Source organism: Protopterus annectens, chromosome 2.part1, assembly GCF_019279795.1.
Source record: "Protopterus annectens isolate FY-2018-M chromosome 2.part1, PAN1.0, whole genome shotgun sequence".
In the NCBI taxonomy this organism is placed as follows: Eukaryota; Metazoa; Chordata; order Ceratodontiformes; family Protopteridae; genus Protopterus; species Protopterus annectens.
This window is the reverse complement of record NC_056729.1, coordinates 1,732,854,532-1,732,874,617: the sequence shown is the minus strand read 5'-3', so window position 1 is coordinate 1,732,874,617 and position 20,086 is coordinate 1,732,854,532. Positions and strand designations below refer to the sequence as shown.

The 20,086-nt window shown below is 40.0% G+C and overlaps 1 protein-coding gene across 3 annotated transcripts in view; it reads right to left on the bottom strand.

Moving 5' to 3' along the window:
• The window catches only part of DVL1 (dishevelled segment polarity protein 1), a 2,262,785-nt gene that overhangs the window by 190,375 nt on the left and 2,052,324 nt on the right, over positions 1 to 20,086 (bottom strand). For all 3 annotated transcript variants that reach the window (XM_044063185.1, XM_044063186.1, XM_044063187.1), the window contains 2 exons: positions 12,433 to 12,509; positions 3,285 to 3,352 (listed from right to left, as the gene is read on the bottom strand). In XM_044063185.1, the coding sequence (XP_043919120.1) occupies positions 3,285 to 3,352; positions 12,433 to 12,509 (145 nt within the window). The remainder of the gene's footprint in view (positions 1 to 3,284; positions 3,353 to 12,432; positions 12,510 to 20,086) is intronic.

Sequence of the window (20,086 nt, the reverse complement as noted above, 5' to 3'; positions counted from 1 at the left end):
CGAAAAACTGAATAAGCTTAAACTGACCCACAAGGACAGTTAACCTAGTACTTACCTATGAACAGTGTATTATAAATAACAACTAAATAATGAGCAACCTTGACAATGAAGTAAATAAAAAAAAAGAGGTGGAACATCAGCACTTTCAGTCTTCTGGCCATTCTGACATAAATCTTTACTATCTTGGTAACAACCTACTAACACAAATGTTTTGGAACATTCTTATTAAGTAACAAGTTCTAAGAATGCCTTGTACACAGAATTAAAACAATGTATTTTATCTGATAATTAAAACACAAAGTATAAACAGAAGACACGCTGACCACTTTCAAAATAAAAACAGCTCGTTTTCCTATATTACCTGATAAATCACTGTTCTAGACAGAAACACTGTGGCATCTGTGGTCTGATTTGTACCACATGGATGGAATGTCTTCAGTGATGTTCATGGAAATATTATAGAACTCAGCATGCAATGAGGTTTCTGCTTCCTGTATTTTTAATATCCTTAGTTAATGAAATGAAACATGGGAAGCATTTACACTGTAACTAAGCAATGCACATCTGTTCAGTAGTCTTGTTTAGTTTGAAGTCAATGCAATTCTTCACATCAGGGAAACTTTCCTTGTCATCTAAGCTACAGTAGAAATGGAAAGGTGTATATAAAGCACATCCATTTCTCCAAAGCAGGTCTTCCCCTCATGCCTGTGAAATGAGTACTTTTTTCTTTTTTTGACATCCAAAATACAAAGTTACTGCAGCAAATGTTGTAACAACTGGTAAAGAAAGAAAGCACTGGGTTTTATGGGGATCCAAATTTTAAACACTTAATTAGAAGATTACCATTTATATTAAACCTTCTGCACCCCTGGAATCAGCCACACTACGGGCAACACAGCACTTTCTCACCAAGGGCTGAATCCCTCTGAAGAATCCATGATGTCCAAGTAGTACCAGACTTAAAAAATACACTTGAAAGAAAGATAAAGATACAGATAAACATGACAAAAGAATTACACAGTTTAATGATACATTACGAAGGCTCAGAAAAAATGCGAGCAAGAATTTATTCATTTTATTTAATACATTTTTTCTTGATCAGGTCAATCCCAATAGTTCTACGCCTTGTTTTCTGGGGAAACCTGCTGTGGTACTCACACAGATTTCAGGTAATTTATCCTGGAAACAGGGGAAATCTCCCTGCTCGCTTTTGATAACTGCCACAAGAGCATTCACATTAACCTGAGCTTACACAAGTTCAGACAGATGGGCATTAGTTAATATCATTCAAAAGACACCTCAAGAATGCAGCACCCTCTCCTCTCCCACACCGCACTATGGTATTTGTACTGGAACATGAATCCAAGTACTTTTAAGCACATGGGTCCATTTCAAAACTGACAATGCACAACTGAAATGCTACACTGATGCAGCCAAACTTTGACCTGTCTGCTCCTTCAGGCTTAATTACAGAAAGAGAGGAAGATGAGTGATGCACACATCCTGATATAGACCAAAACCAGGACTGAATTCATTAGGGAGTTGGGACAAGCATGCTTTGAGGCACAGTGGGATAGACATCCCTGAGCATAACCCAGTAAACCTAAGATCAAAGTGTGCATGAAGACCTGATAAGAGTGTGAAGAGATTGAAACCGTCCTCCTGATACAATGGGGTCAAAAGCTATCACTGAATTCATGAGTGCATGGAATGAGCCAGCCCCGAGACACAGACAGATAAAAGGCTCTGACTATGACCTAGACATTGCAGACTGCTCTGATTACACCCCCCGTCCTGCCTGATGACACATTGTACAGTAGGTAGCACGAAGAGCTAAGACATGGCTGCCCACAAAAGAGTGCTTGCTGCAGACAAGATTAGGAACATGCAAACAAGTGCACATGCAACACTGAGCAGGCATTGTGTGTGCATATATAAGTCAGGCTGCAGATAGCAAAGATGAAATTGGACCAGCAATAACCTACTTCTTGTCCTTCTGATGTCAGAGGAACCAGGATGTTACAGGAGCTGATAGTCAGCAGGTACAGGGAGAAAAAGCATCCATGAAAAAAAGATGCAATGGACAGGCTTTCCATATAAGAAACTGATGGTCATGAGAGTATGTTCTGTTACTTTGATAGGAAGTGCAAGTTCATCAGCAGAAATCACCACATTAGGTGGTTCATGTGGTCCTTTTTTAACTGCAAAATGTGTTTCTATGTGACAACAGAAGCCTAGCTTGTTCATGTAGTGCCCTAGGCTGGTACTATGGACCAGCGCCCCACACCATCAGCACTTCCACTTCACTATAACAAGCCGATCACAATGATCGGCTTATTAAAGTTAGATCTATGCCTCCTCCCCAGCGCTTCCATTAAAGTGCAAAAAAGCCCCACAAAATTGGACATTCGATCTATTGGCACATGAATTAGGTGGCCAGATACAAGACACACTCCCACTCCCTCCTGTCGCAGCCATTCAGGTCCCATTTCTGTGACCTACCCCAACCCTCCTTCAGCTTATTTTATTAAAAAAAAGACTGCTTTTAAACTGTAGCAAACATCAGCTACAGTTTATACCCTGCCACCATGGAGTATTACAACCATCAGGTTTTAGTTAAAAAAAAAAGAAAAATTGTATCAAACTACTTGCTACAGTTTAGACCACACACACAGCTCTACGATGCTCAGGTTTACTGCAAATGCAACACCGGCTTTTAAAAGCCGGCATTGCATTAAAGAGAGATCAGCATCAGCAGATTGCACCCTAACACATTGCGCTCATGCTGTAGCCGCTCTCGCCCCACTGTGGCCGTGTTACTGACAAGACAATAATAATGAATGACAACGTGATACTTTCTCCTCCCTACCAACCCAGACAGTAAGATGGTGCAAGATGTTTGTCATATAAATAGGGGCAAATAGAAGCTGCTAGATGTGACAGCTGCTATTACGCCCATCAGGAACTGACATGATACAACTGCAGTCATTAGAATATACATACATCACTCAAACTTTTCATGGTTCAACTACATTTCCAACCAGCAGTACCTTGCATTTACTAAACTATATGCATTTGTGCTGTATGCTCAGCATATAATGCAGTCTCAATTACATTTACTTTCAGGATACTGTCTTTTCGCATTCCCTTTCTCCTTCTACATGTAAAAGGTTCACTGACCCTGCCTTGCTGTCATAGTCACCACCCTGTAACACATAATTTTGTTTAAATAAACACTCAGGTTATGGTTGTCTATTAAGAACAAAAAGTTAGTTTTTACTTACCTCTGGGAATTGTAAAATAACTTCTAGGCGTGGGATCCCAGCACTTTGCAACTGTTAGGCTGATGGGACTGGAAAGGAAAATATATGGCAAGTTCATCAATATTTATTCTCTCAGTCATCTTCATTCAGTTAAAACAGTTTAGAAAACATGTCTGATACAGTCATTAACTGTTAAGGATATGAACATTCTGAGTGAGAAAGTGTTTTCACTGTCTGGGGGTTGAACCCAGGTCTACAGGACACCACTGTGGGCTAATCTGTGAGGTGACATTGTTCTTATCCTGAATCATCCAAGCTGTATCTTTCTTCATGAAAGCTTGCACACCATGTAGTTACAAACTGATTAGAGCAATCTGGAATTGTCTTGCACTGTACATGCAAACCTCAGTCTTAACAACTCTCAAAAGATGGCTTTATGTATCCTTAAACTGAATTGTATAGCTGCATTTATGCAGTACTCGAGAAAGAAAGAATGAAAGATGTGCCTGGAAGGGTTCATGTTAAGCAGCTTTTTCCAAGATGGTGTTTTGGATAGCAATAATGATCTGAAATGATGCCATGAAATCTGCTTCTCAAACAGATGGGTGATTTCAAAACTGCTGTGTAACAAAACATAATGCTGGTTTATTAAATAATTACTATAAACACAGTAAGGCTGCAATAATGTAGATTTAGTTAAGTAAATTAAACTATTTAATGCAGAAGGGGAAATTCTAGAAAAAGCAGGTAAGGATGAATGAGGAAGCTGTCCCTTTCACAGGCATCTGCTCTAAGACAGCCCTATGTTCCCAAGCTAAGAAGTTTTACAAACAATTTCACAATATTTTTGAAACAATTATAATTAGTTTTATTCATTCATTTACTTTTTTATAATTGATTTGGTAATGTCTCCAGCAAGCATGTAGACTATAAGGGAGAGCTAAGGTGATACTTTTACAGACAACTGGAAATTTGGCCAGGACATAATGGAAATTATCTTGCCTTTCAGATAACTGTCATGGAATCATTACCATCCATCTGTCCATCTGAGCTATGACCGACTCAGGCAGATGGGTTCTTGGTTTCAAATATCATCTGGATTACAGCATACTTAGGGATGCTGCTGGGCAGTGTCAGAGTTAAATCAAAATGAATCCAACCACCTGGTTTGGCAATCAACCCCCCACCCAGTATTCTGATCATCCAGGTGTTAGAGGTGAATTGTGCAACCTGCAGAGGCTGACACTGCAATAGCACCTGACATAATAATGAGGTTAACAATGACGTAATGTCAGTATTGTTTTTCTGTAGTGTGCACCTGATGATTTTGACATACATTTTACAAGGTATAGGCTAGTGTTCTAGTGTTAGCAACTAGTGTTGCTGCCCCACAACATACGGCTTTCTAAAGTTCTCAGCTGGGGTGGCTTCTATGGGGAATCTGCAAGTCTCCATATTGGCATGGGTTTTGGCCAGGTACTCATTTTTTTCAAACATCCCATAGGTAAACTGGCAATTCTCAGACTATTGGCCATAGCTGTGTAGGCAGTCTGTGAGTTAAGTGTGTGTGTGTGTGTGTGTGTGTGTGTGTGTGTGTGTGTGTGTGTGTGTGTGTGTGTGTGTGTGTGTGTTTATCCTCTGATAAGCTGGCACTCCATTTAGGATAAATATGTGTCCCATGCAGTCAAATTTTGCCAGTGACAGGACAGGGTATGCAACCCCCCCCCCCCCCCCCAACAGTACACTAGACTTAAAAAGTAACTGAATGAATGAACAAATTAAGGGACTACCAGTATAAAATATTTGCACTGACTTTAATTTTACAGCTGGGCAATATTTGTTGCCCCTCATCAGAAGTGTGAGACTGGCTACCGCATGCCCCAGTACTTCATAAACAGTGAAGTGCAATAGTTGATGCTACACCCTTAAGGTGTACTCTCTGATGACGAGGCCAATCCCTGCTGCTACTATATACCAAATCTGAAAATGGAGTACCACAGACTACAGGGAATAATCTGAGATAATATCACAGTGAGAGATAAGTTCCCCTATGTGCACTTTAACTTTTGCTGTATAGAGGATGTCAGTTACTGTTCGTGAATTTTGAAAGAGCACACAAGACTGAATCACATTGTGCTTGAGAAAGAAAAAGAAAAATATGCCTGGAAGGGTTGATGTTAAGCAGCTCTTTCCAAGATAGTGTTTTGGATGATCATAACACTCTAACCTCAGCAAAACTGTAGGTTAGAAAACAGGGCCAATTTTTTAGCCATGACCTAGATATAGTAAAAAAAAAAAACTGTGCCTTTAAAAATGAATAAAACTGCAAACAATCATAGTATAGGAAGGGATGGTCGGGTTCTGTGAAGATGATGAGGAAAGGATGGTCAGATGCCATGCCAACAGTGGGGAAATAATTAACAGACATGGTAATGTGGGTGTAGATGCATGCTAAGGCACCCTGATAGTGACGTGGAAGGTATGGCTTGGTACCACAAAGTGGACAGATGGTTATATACCACAACAGAGTTGGGAAGGTCAGAGACTGCAGTACAATGATGGGAGCAAGGATAGATGGTCAGATGGCAAGACAGGGATGGACAGTCAAGTATGATGGAAACATGGGATTGATGGTGAAGTATAATTGGGATGAGGGAATGTTGGTTGCTTTCCATGATAAGAGTCAGAAAAAATGGTAATACACCTTGATGAGGAGAGAGAGATAACGGCTAGACACTGTAATGCTGATAAAGAGGGACAATCAGGTGGCACATCTGTGTAACCCTAGTCTCCACCAGTGGTTCAACCATGGAAGAGTGCCCAAGGCAAAAGGCCCATCCCAATCCCACCCCCACACTACTCTCAACTACCTTTGACTCTTCCAGTACTCAAGTCAGTGATCAAACTCTGGTCATCTGGGTCACATTCAGGGCATAATCCCTTGGTGGTGTGCAAATGGGTGTATTGACTGGTTATAATTCATGATGTTAATCATGTTTTGTCATTGGCACTAAGGTAGGAAGAGTTCATCGATATTCAGATGTCAAGGAAGGGGAATGCATTGTTAGATACCTGAACAGGGGCATGTGAGGGGCATTCAGACAGCATTATGAGGAATGGGAGGGACATTCAGTTAGCATTATGAGGAATGGGAGGGGCATTCAGACAGCATTCTGAGGCATGGGCGGGGCATTCAGACAGCATTATGAGGAATGGGAGGGGCATTGAGAAAGCATTATGAAGCATGGAAGGGGCATTCAGACAGCATTATGAGGAATGGGAGGGACATTCAGACAGCATTATGAAGCATGGAAGTGGCATTAAGACAGCATTATGAGGCATGAGAGGGGTATTCAGACAGCATTATGAGGCGTGGGAGGGACATTCAGACAGCATTATGAAGCATGGAAGGGGCATTCAGGCAGCATTATGAGGCATGAGAGGGGTATTCAGACAGCATTATGAGGCATGGGAGGGGCATTCAGACAGCATTATGAGGCATGGGAAGGCATTCAGACAGCATTGTGAGGAATGGGAGGGGCATTCAGACAGCATTATGAGGAATGTGAGGGACATTCAGACAGCATTATGAAGCATGGAAGGGGCATCCAGACAGCATTATGAGGTATGAGAGGGGTATTCAGACAGCATTATGAGGCATGAGAGGGGTATTCAGACAGCATTATGAGGAATAGGAGGAGCATTCAGACAGCATTATAAAGAATGGGAGGGGCATTCAGACAGCATTACGAGGAATGGGAGGATCATTCAGACAGCATTACTAAGAATGGGAGGGGCATTCACACAGCATTATGACGAATGTGAGGGGCATTCAGACAGTATTACAAAGAATGTGAGGGGCATTCAGACAGCATTACGGAGAATGGGAGGGGCATTCAGACAGCATTATAATGAATGAGAGGGGCATTCAGACAGCATTATGAGGAATGGGAGGGGCATTCAGACAGAATTCTGAGGCATGGGAGGGGCATTTAGACAGAAACCTATTAACCAGACCTCTCCTAAAACCCCCTGCAGGATTCCATTTGCTCTACTTCAAAACAAGCAGTCAAATCATAACTACAGGACAGTACACCAAGGGCAGCAGCTATATTTACAAGGACTTACTGGGCTAAAGTGCCTCAGAAACCTATGTATGTCAATAATTACTAATTTGACCTTAAACTAAGAAATAGCCCATAGGTTAACTTTATTGTCTCTGTCTCTGCCTATCTGCCTAAGCATTAACTGTATTTTTGACCTGCTTCGCCAAGAAGGACAGCTGCATAGTCTTCCTTCAATTTTTCCCCCTCCCAGTATTCTACTCATCCCTGTTATTGCAACCCATGTAACACACAGAGCTTACTCCTCCGTAAGTAATTACCTGATCTGGCCTCTACTTAAGCAAAATATGTATTTCATTTACAATAAAAATAAATACAGTAAACAGATGCAAGTCTGTAAAAATGGGGATACCTAACAGACTTTCTACCAGTGCAGATTATCTTATTAGCCTGATTGTTTCCAGCCCACAACCCTGATAAGAACAACAAATAGGGTCTCTGCCCGCTACGCTCGCTATGCTCCCTTCCAGCCCACAACCCTGATAAGAACAACAAATAGGGTCTCTGCCCACTCCGCTCGCTATGCTCCCCTCCCTGCCCCCAATTCCCAGCCGCCCCCCAGCACACCCACATTTATTCTAACCAAAATTCCCTCCCATCATACTTACAACCTATCACACCTATAGCACCAACCCTCAACGGTGACATCCACCCAAACCCTGGCCCCCACAACTCCTCCACTGAAAATCAGCTTAACAACCTTACCTTCTCTCAAATTACATCCAATAGGAAGCCAACTGACTTCCTTATCCAAAGCCTAAATATCAGAAGTATAACAAATAAGATTCATGAACTCCATGCTAACATAGACCTATACTCCCCAGATATTATCATTCTGACAGAAACCTGGCTCAAACCTCACATTACCAGTGAGCAAATTCTCCCTTCAGGTTATGACATGCTAAGAGCAGATTGGCTGCACAAAAAAGGGGGTGGTGTAGCTATAATGTATAAACAGCATCTAAGCTGTTACATCCTAAACTTATCAGCACCTCAAATTGACAAAGAAGAAATAATCTATACCAACCTAAAAGTAAACCAAGACAAAACCATTAACATAATAGGATGCTACTTCCCACCTGGCCACAATATTCCTCCACTAGAAAACCTCCTCAGCTGGGTAAATCATCACCTTCCAGAAGAAACCATAATTTTAAGTGATTTTAATATTGACTGGCTATCCTGTTCCAACAACCATCCAACCCACCATCTAAACTTTCATGGTTTCACCCAACTCATCCAGTCATCTACCAGAAAAAAAGAAAACTCCAACAAGCATACTACTCTGGATTGGATACTAGTCAGTATGATCCCCCAGTCATATATAGCAGGCTGCCTACTGGATAGCCTCAGTGATCATTCCCCAACATTCCTACTCAGAAAACACCTATACCAAGTTAAACCTGTCATCTATCGGCAAATATGCCCGGTTAACAAATGTAAAATAAAAATAAATAAAATAAAAAATAAAAAAATAAATAAAATATGTAATAAACTAAACTTTAACCCACTCACATTCATCTCATCCCTCAAAGACTGCAACTGGACTCCACTAAAATACCTCAGCCTAGATGACGCTTGTCCAATTTTTCAATACCACATTCTCTGAAGTCCTAAACACGTATGCGCCCAGAAGATTTACTAAAGTTAAAGCCCAGTCCTCCCCATGGCTACAAAAAGCCACTAGATCAGAAATGACAATCCGAGATAGAGCCTGGAATCACTGGCGCAAAACTAAAAACCCCTCTGATAGACAGAACTTCCTTGAATTATGTAACAGAGTCAAAAAACTAATAAAACAGGACAAAATCCTATATTATTACCAGTCTGCCCTGAAGTCCACCGAATATAACCCTAAGCAATTCTGGTCAACGATCAACTCTATCCTCCACCCAGGAAAAGTTGGAACCCCTCCACCAAACAAACCAAACTCCTCTGAAAATATTGCCACCTCTTTCAATACACACTTAACACAAACCATTCTATCTCTAGCAAGACAACATAACCCCCTCCCCTCCCCCCTCCAACACCTAGTAACCTGCCCACTACATTCTCTTTTTCTCCTATTCCTACCTCCAACATAAAAAAAAAACTCTTATCAAAACTAAAGCCCACAAAACTAGCAGCTGCCAACCTCCCAAGTGAATTCCTTAAAAGTGCAGCTGAATCCATAGCGTACCAAGTCTCAATCCTGATCAACCAGTCTTTATCGGAATGCTATGTCCCTTCACCATGGAAAATATCCCACATCATTCCCCACCACAAAGGTGGCCCCTCCACAAAATTCACCAACTACTGGCCCATAGCAATTCCCTCTCCTCTTTCCAAAATACTCGAGAGATGCATTCAGTCTCAAGTTGTAAACTACCTCCTTACTAACAACCTCCTATCTAACACACAACATGGTTTCTGGCCATACCACAGCATGACCACTGCCTTACTTGCTTTTACTATCACAATCCTTCAACATAAAAAAAATGGTTATTTCTCCTCTGCAAATTTCCTAGACCTATCTAAAGCATTTGACATGGTCTCACATAAACAACTCATCACTGTCCTCAATACTCTATCCTTCTCTCAATCTGTCACAAACTGGTCCCAGAGCTACCTGACTGATCGCCATCAATCCATTGTTTGGCATAATGATAAATCCCCCCAACTCCCTGTCTCTGTAGGTGTTCCCAAGGATCAATCCTTGGACCCTTACTCTTCTCCATATTCACTAATAATCTAGCCTCTGCTAACAAACAGGCCACTCTCATACAGTACGCAGATGATTCACCATCATCTGCTCAGCCCACTCCCTACCTGAACTTCAAAAGACCACACAGGAAGCCTTTTCCTCAGTTGAAACATGGCTTTCTGATGCACAGTTAATACTTAATCCAAACAAAACAAAACTCCTCATCTTCCATCCCACCAAACACAATCAAAACACCCCCAATTTAACATTACAGCCAATAATAACACCATTATCCCCCCAACAGACAAGACCAAACTTCTTGGAGTTGAGCTTGACAACCTCAAGTTTGACATGCACATCTCATTAACCATAAAAAATTACACAAAAAACTAGGAGCTTTATACAGAAATAAGCAATTCCTCACCAAAACAGCCAGGATTTCAGTTGCAAATAGCCACCTAATCTCCACCCTACTCTATGCCTCTGCAATTTTTACCAACCTAAGGCAAAGTGAATTAAGTAAACTCGAGACTTGCTACAACAAAATAGCAAGGTTTGCCACTGGTGAAGCCTACCGTAGCCACCACTGTACCTCACTTACTGAACTTGGCTGGCTAGAACTCCCTCACCTTCTTCAATGGTACCAACTCTCACACCCACAAACTACTAAATCATCCTCTAAAAGTCCCATCCCTCCAAAATCTACTCCAGCTCTATCATACCACCAGACCATTAAGCTCCAGCAACAATAATCAATTACAGGTAACTAGAACCAGGAACTCTGCTAGAGAATCTCTCTTCTACTACGCCATAGCAAAATTATGGAATACCCTCCCTCACACTATAACCTCTGTATCATCATGTACTAACTTCAAAGCTGTTCTAAAATCTCATCTAAAAGAGCACTGGGCATGCCCCTGTAACAACCCTCACTAATATCTCTACTCCAACCACCCTAAACCTATCTTCCACCCTAATAACTATCTGTGGTTACAGCCAACCACATTGCTTGTAAACCTATTATCTCAGCTGTAATCTTAGGTACAGTTCTTCATGCGTAATATCTGCTAGCTTAACTATTCGGATACTTGCCACCTTAAATGGCACCGATGCTACAAGTGTGTAGTATAAACTCAATTGTCCTTCACCTAAATATACTATTCACTTTGAACTATGTCTGTTTTACTGCTATTGTTAAACAAAAAGTCTACCTATATACGTCTTGTTATCTTGTAATTAAATGTTCTTTATTGTGGAGCTTTTCTCCCTGGGCCTCCGCTGAAAAAGGACCTGTGTCCGGTCGGATTTTCCTGGTCAACAAATGTAAATAAATAAATAAATTATGAGGCATGCGAGGGGCATTCGGACAGCATTATGAGGCACGAAGGGTTTATAAGAAGTAGTCAGCAAGGGGAAGCAAAAAGAATATAAAGCAAAGAAAGAAAAGGATTTGTTCCAGTTAATTTCAAGTAGTCTCTGTTAGACAAACTGGCATACTTTTGTTAAAGTGTGTGGAAAGGTCAGATGAACAGCTAATGATCTTAAAATTAAGCTGCTAAAAATGTTATGACTGTTTCTATTACTGTGTACCTCTGAAGTTGTGACTCTGCCGGCTGCCGGATTACAACACACTTGTCATTACATTAACACAAATCATAATTGCAAAACAATACCTCATTTACATTTTGTCCTACTTTTTTCTGAAACAGAAAGTTAAGCTGCTATTCTCTGTATCACAGCTACACTTAAAGCTCTTGAAAACATTTTAATACACAAAAGTGCTTTATCCTTCACACTAGTAGCTGAATAAACATTCCTGTCAGTTCATCTGAACTGTGATTTTATTTTTAGTCGGTTCTCTATGTTAATGTAACTCTTGAAGCTATTATAATAGTACTGTTCTTAGAAGACCGTGGTTGAAAATAGGCTTTTGCGCTCTAGTCCACCTATCTAAATTAATTAAATATGGAAAAATAAAAAAAAACATGCTTTTTTGCATTTAATTTGTTCTGTGTAATGGGTACTAAATACTGCTGTAACAAAATCGTTAGTTTTGCATAGTCACAGCTTGCTTTTATCCAGATGAATTGCTGCCTTTCCCATGACATAACAGAAATCCTCCATTTCTTTGTGGGTGGAAATTTCAAATAGGCTGATGAAAGAGGAAAACAGTCATCAAAAGTGTTTGCATACAGTACAACAAACATCAGACAGAGCAGGTAGAGTAACAAATCCACACATAAATGATGTCATTATGAAACTGAGAACCATATGTACATTTATCTGTTACATCATGGCTTTGATGCAATTTTCCATCTAAGTAAAGTGCTGTTAAAAATGAACAGTTTAAATATTGCCTTACCCCGGCTTGGAGACGATTTCTCTCAGTATCCTAACGGCATCATCGTTACTCATGTTTTCAAAATTTACATCATTAACCTAGTAGAATCGAAAGAAAAAAAGACAATAATGAAACAGTTTTGAAATATCTTATCATACATCTCCATCTATGGTTAGATTTCTACAATGAAGATGCACCAAGCAGATTACAGTTTGAAAAATAAAAAAGCATTTTAGAAATGCAAATTTAAGGACCATTTGCATTGTGCATTCCCTGTTAATATTTTGTACAAATAAATATGTCGGACTGTTTCAGAAGGACTTACAATGCTTTGCTTTTTCATCTGCTAAGGAATTTTAAACATCTCAGTACATATAAATACCAACCATTCTGGCAGTGTATCCAAAGGCTGCACAATTCTCTCAGTGAAGTAACAGTCCCAGACATTGACTTTAAACCTTCCTCCTCACTAGCTTTTACTCAACATCTCCTTCACATTATATTGTAAGCCAGCAACCTAATATCTGATAACATACTGCAAACACACCTTAGCTCCTTTTTCCTTTGTGCATCTGCATCACATCTCCTGTTTCATTTCTATCCTGTAAATGAACATGCTCACTCAGTGCATTACCCACCACTCTCAGGAGACTCCAGTCACAATCTCCTTTAATCTAATAAAGGGTGCGTCATGAAAAGCAAATCTCCATATCAGGTCTAGCCAGCAGCCTGTACAAAAGACGGATGACAGTACCCCACAACCTTCTGCTGACCTTTGTAATTTCATCTTCCAGCATGATTTCATCTAGACTTAATTGCAACACAGATATTTTCTTTCTTTAGTTTGCTCTTGTGCTAAGTATGGCATGGACAGACACCGAAAAAGCATTAGACAGTATCCCACATTCATGGATAAAGGAGTGCTTACAAATGTATAAGATATACCCTACACTGATCAATTACATTACAGTGACCATGAAACAGCGGCAAACCACTTCAGCTAGAACACGATAAAGGACAAATTATTATCCCACGGATAAATATTCAAAGGGGGATATTCCTGGGTGAATCTCTGCCACCGCTGCTCTTTTATCTTGCCTTAAACCCATTAAGCTGTCTTCTTAACAGATTATGTCATGGTTACAAATTGTCTCTCAGAAAACAACAAAGTGTAAAGACTTCTCATCTTTTTTTTTTTTTTGTGGATGACTTAAAACTGTATAGTTCAACAGACGAGGAACTGAAAGCACAACTGCAAGTGGTTAAAACTTTCTCAGACGATACAAGAATGTCATTTGGTCTTGATAAATATCCAAAAGCAACCTGTAAAACAGGAAAGCTGCAGCATCAAGAAAACATCAGTTTAGGACAGGAATGTGGTACAAAGGAACTTGAGTAGGAGGGACTGTATACATATTTGGGAAATGATGAAAGAAGAACAATAAAACATGAACAAATGTGAACAAAACTTAGTAAGGAATATTTCAGAAGACTAAAGGATGGCAGAATGGTTAAGGTGTTTATCTTGCAGACACAAGGTGCAGGGTTTGATTCTCACATGGGGTACTTGGCTAGGCTTAAAATGGCCCACAAGGGCAAATAGCCTAGTACTAATCTATGAACCTATGAACACCCCTCACATCTAAGAACAAAATCCAAGCTATAAACCAGTTTGGTCTTCATGTACTAACTTACAGTTTTGGGGTGACTGACTGGCCCCAAAAGGTACTGGATCAGTTGGAGAGGAAAACAAAAAAATGTGTTACACTTAGCAAATGATTTATAAAAATCAGCATATACCAAAATTATGTAGTCCCCCTTCTGAAGGAGGTACGGGCCTCCTTGAAATTGATTACATGTATAGAACTGCAATCATAGGACTGCAGACATGTCTGCTGACCTCATAAGACCCAAACACAGTGAACATTTTAAAACATGAGGAGAACAAGTTTAAGGTGTTTTTTCTGCTTAGTTTAGCAGAAGCAGATTGGTGTCAAGCGTGAATGGAAATCAAATCAGAAGCAGACAAATTCAATCAGTAAATGAATGTGCCAAAAAGCAAAAGAAATAATTTAAGGTGAAGGATCACATCAGAAGGCAGGAAATGTGGAAAACTGCAGAAATATAGTTGCAAGTGCAGTAAACTCCTGGAACAACCTTATATCAATCAGGATCTAATGCAGGAATGGTTAAGGATGGGTGAATTTTAACCAAAAGATGAAAGGTTAATATTGGCGGCTGAAAATAGTGGGCTACATACATATTATTTTACAAAATCCATTGAACATGTGGGAGAAACAGACAAATGTAGGTTTTGTAAAACAGAATTGGAAACAGTCACACATCTTGTTGCTGGCTGTGATATACTAATAGCAGAAGGACTGTATACTGAAAGGCAAAATAATCTGGTGAGACTGTTGCACTGGGGATTGTGCAAACATTATAATATTGGAGTAGCTGAAAAACACTGGAAGCAAGAACCACAAAGTATTATAGAAAATAATAAAATTTATATCACACAGAATCACGCATTGTCAACAGTTAAAAAAAACTGATGCAAGAAAACCAGATGCCACAGTTCAGCAAAAAGACAAAAGTAGCATTGATCACTGATACTACTACACCCACTGATCGCAGTCGTAAAGTTATAAAACACTAGGATTTGCAGGCTGAAATGAGGGCAGTGTCGAAGAAGGATACCTAGACAGTTCCAGTAGTAGCAGGAGCAATGGCTCTCATAAAAAAAAGAATTTACAGTCATACTTAGATATGTTACAGATAATTCTATCTCCTTATGAATTACAGGAGGAGTCAATTCTGGGCACATTGCGGGTGCTGTGAAGAGCACTTTTGGCTAACATCAGAGACTGAAACAATACTAATTTCATGAACTTTAATCATACTTTGACTTGGGAATGGGGTCCATTCCTGTCATGGTATTAGAAAGCAAATGTTTTGGAGAAATTAAACCGAAAGAAATCCTATGTATTGTCTCCTACCAGGCACTTATTTCAGTAACAAACACAAACTAAAGAATATCAAAATCTCTCTCTTGTCTGAGATTGTACTTGTTCTTTCACTTTATATAAAGGAAAACTCTACGGCCAGTTCTAATTGGTGGTTACTGCATATTTTCAACTGCATGCCTGCCACATGAATTCATTATATGAATGCATTGCATGCCTGCCACATGAATTCAATCTATGAATGCATTGCATGCCTGCCACGTGAATTCATTCTATGAATGCATTGCATGCCTGCCACGTGAATTCATTCTATGAATGCATTGCATGCCTGCCACATGAATTCATTCTATGAATGCATTGCATGCCTGCCACGTAAATTCATTCTATGAAATCATTGCATGCCTGCCATGTGAATTCATTATATGAATGCATTGCATGATGCCATGTGAAGTTATTATATGAATGCATTGCATTTATTATTTTATTTATTAATTTTTGACTCTGTAAATGGCATTGGGTCACGTGATTAAATCCACATGGATAAAGCCCTGAAAATAACACAGACGGCCTGTGTTCAAGTACTGGTTCCAACACTCGAGGAGCTGGGGGGGTGGCATAGGGTACACTTCAGATGCTGGGTCACCTAGGGCTGGGGATAGTCCTGGTCTGCTTTTGACATCAGTAAGTGGTGGTTTGCAGACAACAAAAGATACAAGACCAATGGAGAATGGTTACTGACTTTGCTGAGGAAAATATGACGCCTATACTGTCTGAAGGAAGACATGTAAGTTACACAAAATAGGAAAGCATACCATACCTGAAGGAATGAATATTTCTATTGACAAAGTGAAAAATGCACAGAAATAAAGGGGATTACAAATCCTATAAGCAGATTTTAATAAGTTCCTTGGTTGTTACTAGCCTAATGACTACTAGGTCCCTTACAAGCTTAGCCACACCCCCCAAACCATTCGGATCATGGGGGGGGGCATGTTAATAGGGAAGTAATTAAGGTTTTTTGAGGGTGGGATTATTTAGTATAATATTTATCTTACTGACAGCCTCTGTCTATAAGGGACATGGCGGCCAAGCCGGGGGAATGGGGTAAATTTACAAATTCTCATCCAGTTGTCAAAGTTTCATTTGAATAGGGTGAGGGATGAATTCTGTTTTCACGGATAGGAAGCTTGTCCCATTATGTGGGAATACTTTAGGACACATATTAGTTTATCCAGCATCGTCTGTTTATGTTTCAAGTGAAGTTCAGATCCATGAATCTAGTGTTTCTGGTGCTGTTTTTGTGCATGTGCAACAGATTCATCACAGCTGTGCTTGAGAAAGTCCTGTAAGTCAGGCAAAGATCTCCTCTCAGCAGCCTGTAGGATTCTAAATGGAGAGACAGAGCTTTTAGGTGATCAGTGTAGGACAGGGTATTCATGCCCTGAATTCTACTGGTGAGATACCTCTGTGGGCATTCCAACTGTGCAAGTGCCTGATTAGATACGTGTTAAAGGGAGCACTGTATTCAACATTAGGGGTTGGTATAATCGTTAAAGTACTTACCTCACAGACAAGAGGTACAGGGTTTGATTCTCACTAAGAGAATTTGGCTAGGCTTATCTATGAACCTATGTTAGGTCCGATAAGGCCCAGGTAGAGTGGTACTAGAACTTTCTTGGACATGGGTGCTGTACCTTACCTATAAGTTGGTTAGCATAGAATGATTTTCTTATTACCTTAATTATGTGTTTCTCAAAGCCCAGACTGCTGTCTACATATGTTCACAGATTCCTTAGAACTGGTTTTATCAATGGAGTAATTAACTTTGGTTGGCAGTTTCCCAGAAGGCATTAAAATTAATTTTTGGTATTGAGCTTTAGGCCATGGATTTGGCACCAATCATTTGTTTGGGTTAAACCCATTTGCAAGTTGTTGGGTGTCTTAGGGGGAATCTATAATACCTGCCAATTTACAGCCATTTGCAAACTTGGTGAGACAAAGCCTTGAAAATTAGCCCTGACTTCCAAGAAGTATATGTCAAACAGGAGCAAGCCTACCACAGAGCTCCACTGGTGATAAGTCTCTTGGTGGACGTGGTCTCACTCTTCTTGACTTCTTGTGGCTTGTCTGTGAGCCAGTCGACAATCCAGTGAGTTCTGTAGGAATTTATGTGTTAGCTGAAAGAGCTTATCAACAATGCCTGAGTGCAGTATTGCATCAAATGCCTTAGCCAGGTCAATGCACACTGTATGCACTGTTTTACCCTCATCTATTGCCTTGGTGATCCTCTCAAATAAGTCTACCAGGTTGAGTAGCCATGACCTTCCCTTAACAAAGCAAAACTGGGATGGGTCCACTGTCTATGGATTGCCAGTGTCCTTGTTTATTATTGCCAAGATAATCTGTTCAATGACTTTGCATATTAGGCTCATTAGAGGGTCTGTAGCTCCCTGGGTTGGTTGATCATCCACTGTTGTTGAGGGGAATGATTGTTGAGGTCCTCCATTCACTTGGAACTTGGCCTGTTTCAAGGCTGTAGTTGAAGAGTGCCTCAAGTGGTCCTGATAGGTCATGTTTTTGACTGTTTAGGTGGCAACTGGGGATGTTTCTGGAACCCACAGAAGTGGCATCTTTGGCTTTAGTCAGTGTGACCAGTATGTGGTCCCGGATTATAGCTGGGAAAGTATGTTGGAGGGGATTTCACCTGCTGGAGCTGGGGGACAGAGGGAGGTGAAGCTTGAGTTAAATTTATCTTTCAGTATATTTGCTATGTCTCCCTGATAGTTGAAGGTGGTACCATTCACCACCAGTTCAGCAAACTGCTGTGTGTTGGACATACCCAAAGAAGGCCTTGTCATTGTTCTTAGCATGCAAGGCTATCCTGACCTTGTAGTTGGTCTTGTTCTTCCTGATTTTAGCCATGAGACTTCTTCTTTTATCACATTTACTGTTTAGATAAGAATTCCACCAGTGGGGTTTGTACTTGTGTTTGTTTTGGGTCTACTTCTGGAAGGTATGGAAGCTTCTAAGCAGCCATTTATATGCTTGTGAATGGGCTCTGTGAATAGCTGTGGTCTCTGGGGTTAGGAGAAGCTTTGAATTCTGACAAACTGCCATTCAATAGGATGTAGTTTGCCTTTCAATAGTCCTGTTACTGGTTTAGCTAGATTTTCTGGTTTAATTTGACTTCAAATGAGACATCTTTGTGATAAGACCTCACTATTGAAAACATGACTGATTGGGGAGCTATGCAAGGTTTTCCCATGTTTGTGGGTACCAGATCCAGTATGTTTGATCCTCTGGTTAGAGAGTGCATTATCTGTTCAAAGGTGCTTGTGTTAATAAAGTCCAGGAAGCATTCTGTCTATCATTTTGAGGTAGTGTACAGTACCCAGTCTATAGAGGGGTAGTTAAACTGATATGCATCTTTACAAAAGGCTGCCTACATTAAATTGCCAAAATATTTTAGGAAAGACTGTCTGGATTAAAGGGAAAGGCAGGATATGGTTTGAGCCAAAGACCAAATAATCTGCAAGTATTTATTTATTTTACCAGAGTGGCAATACTAGAAGAGGCCTTTCATAAACACCTGGTACAGATGGAATGGATACAATATCCTAAAATAACACTTGTTTTAGTCAGTTGATATAAAGTTGCAGAGATGAAAGCTGTCACTAAAGGTAAGAAGGTTAGGGCTGAGTTAATGAGATACTAAATTACACCAGGTCACATGTATAAAGACAAAACTCAATACTGAATGTATGAAGATGTATTTAAGAAAACAAAAAAAATTGCTTCAAAATGCTCTTCTCCTACAAGAGCTCTGAGCTCATTAGATACAAATCTTGTCATCGTTAACAAATTACACAACTCTTTCAGTAACTCCTTCTACTCGTCCTATATATCTAACATCTGGAATTCCCTCCCAGGTCATATTAGACAAATTTCATCCATTACTAATTTTAAATGGCATCTGAAAGAGTATCTATCACAATCCTGGCTCTGGTCCTTTTTCTGTCTCTCAGTCTAAGTTAATCTTTTAATTCCCCCGTCTCTTGCCCACTTATATCTTTTCAGTTACATTTACCTCTACATACCACTGTTTCATCACATCCTTTAGCTGTCAACAGCCGCACTCAGATAAAACCTGTATCCTTCTACTCAGTTCCGTAATTAATTCGTAACAACTCCTATAACATACCACCTCTAATATACCCCCATTTCTCTTCACTGTCCTCTCTCTTCTTCTTCTATCTCCTCTCACTCCTCTCACACTAACTCCCATCACTTACCTCTAGCTGCACCTTTACTAATGTTCCCTCAGGTCTAACCTAACATGTTTTCTAATACCCCTTTCTATCTACTGCTTAATCCTTTTCCTGTTATGTTCGTCACTCACCGCATTTGATACACTTTAGTTTCTCATCATCTACTTATACTTTCAGACCTCTACGTATGTCACTAACTTTTTTTTTAAATATCTTTTTTTTGTAAATTGTTCTATTTAATGTGTATCGCCAGAGCTTTTCTCTCCAGGCCTCTTCTGAAAAGGGGTCTTGCTTGTTGGACTTTCCCAGTAAGCAAATGTAATTAAATAAATAGATAAGAAAGACTAATTAGTGAAGATATTACAGAGTTTGCAATAGTAAGCAGTGGTTTTATTTGTGTCCGTTTATCCACTGATGAGGGTACCAGTAAAAAAGACACAG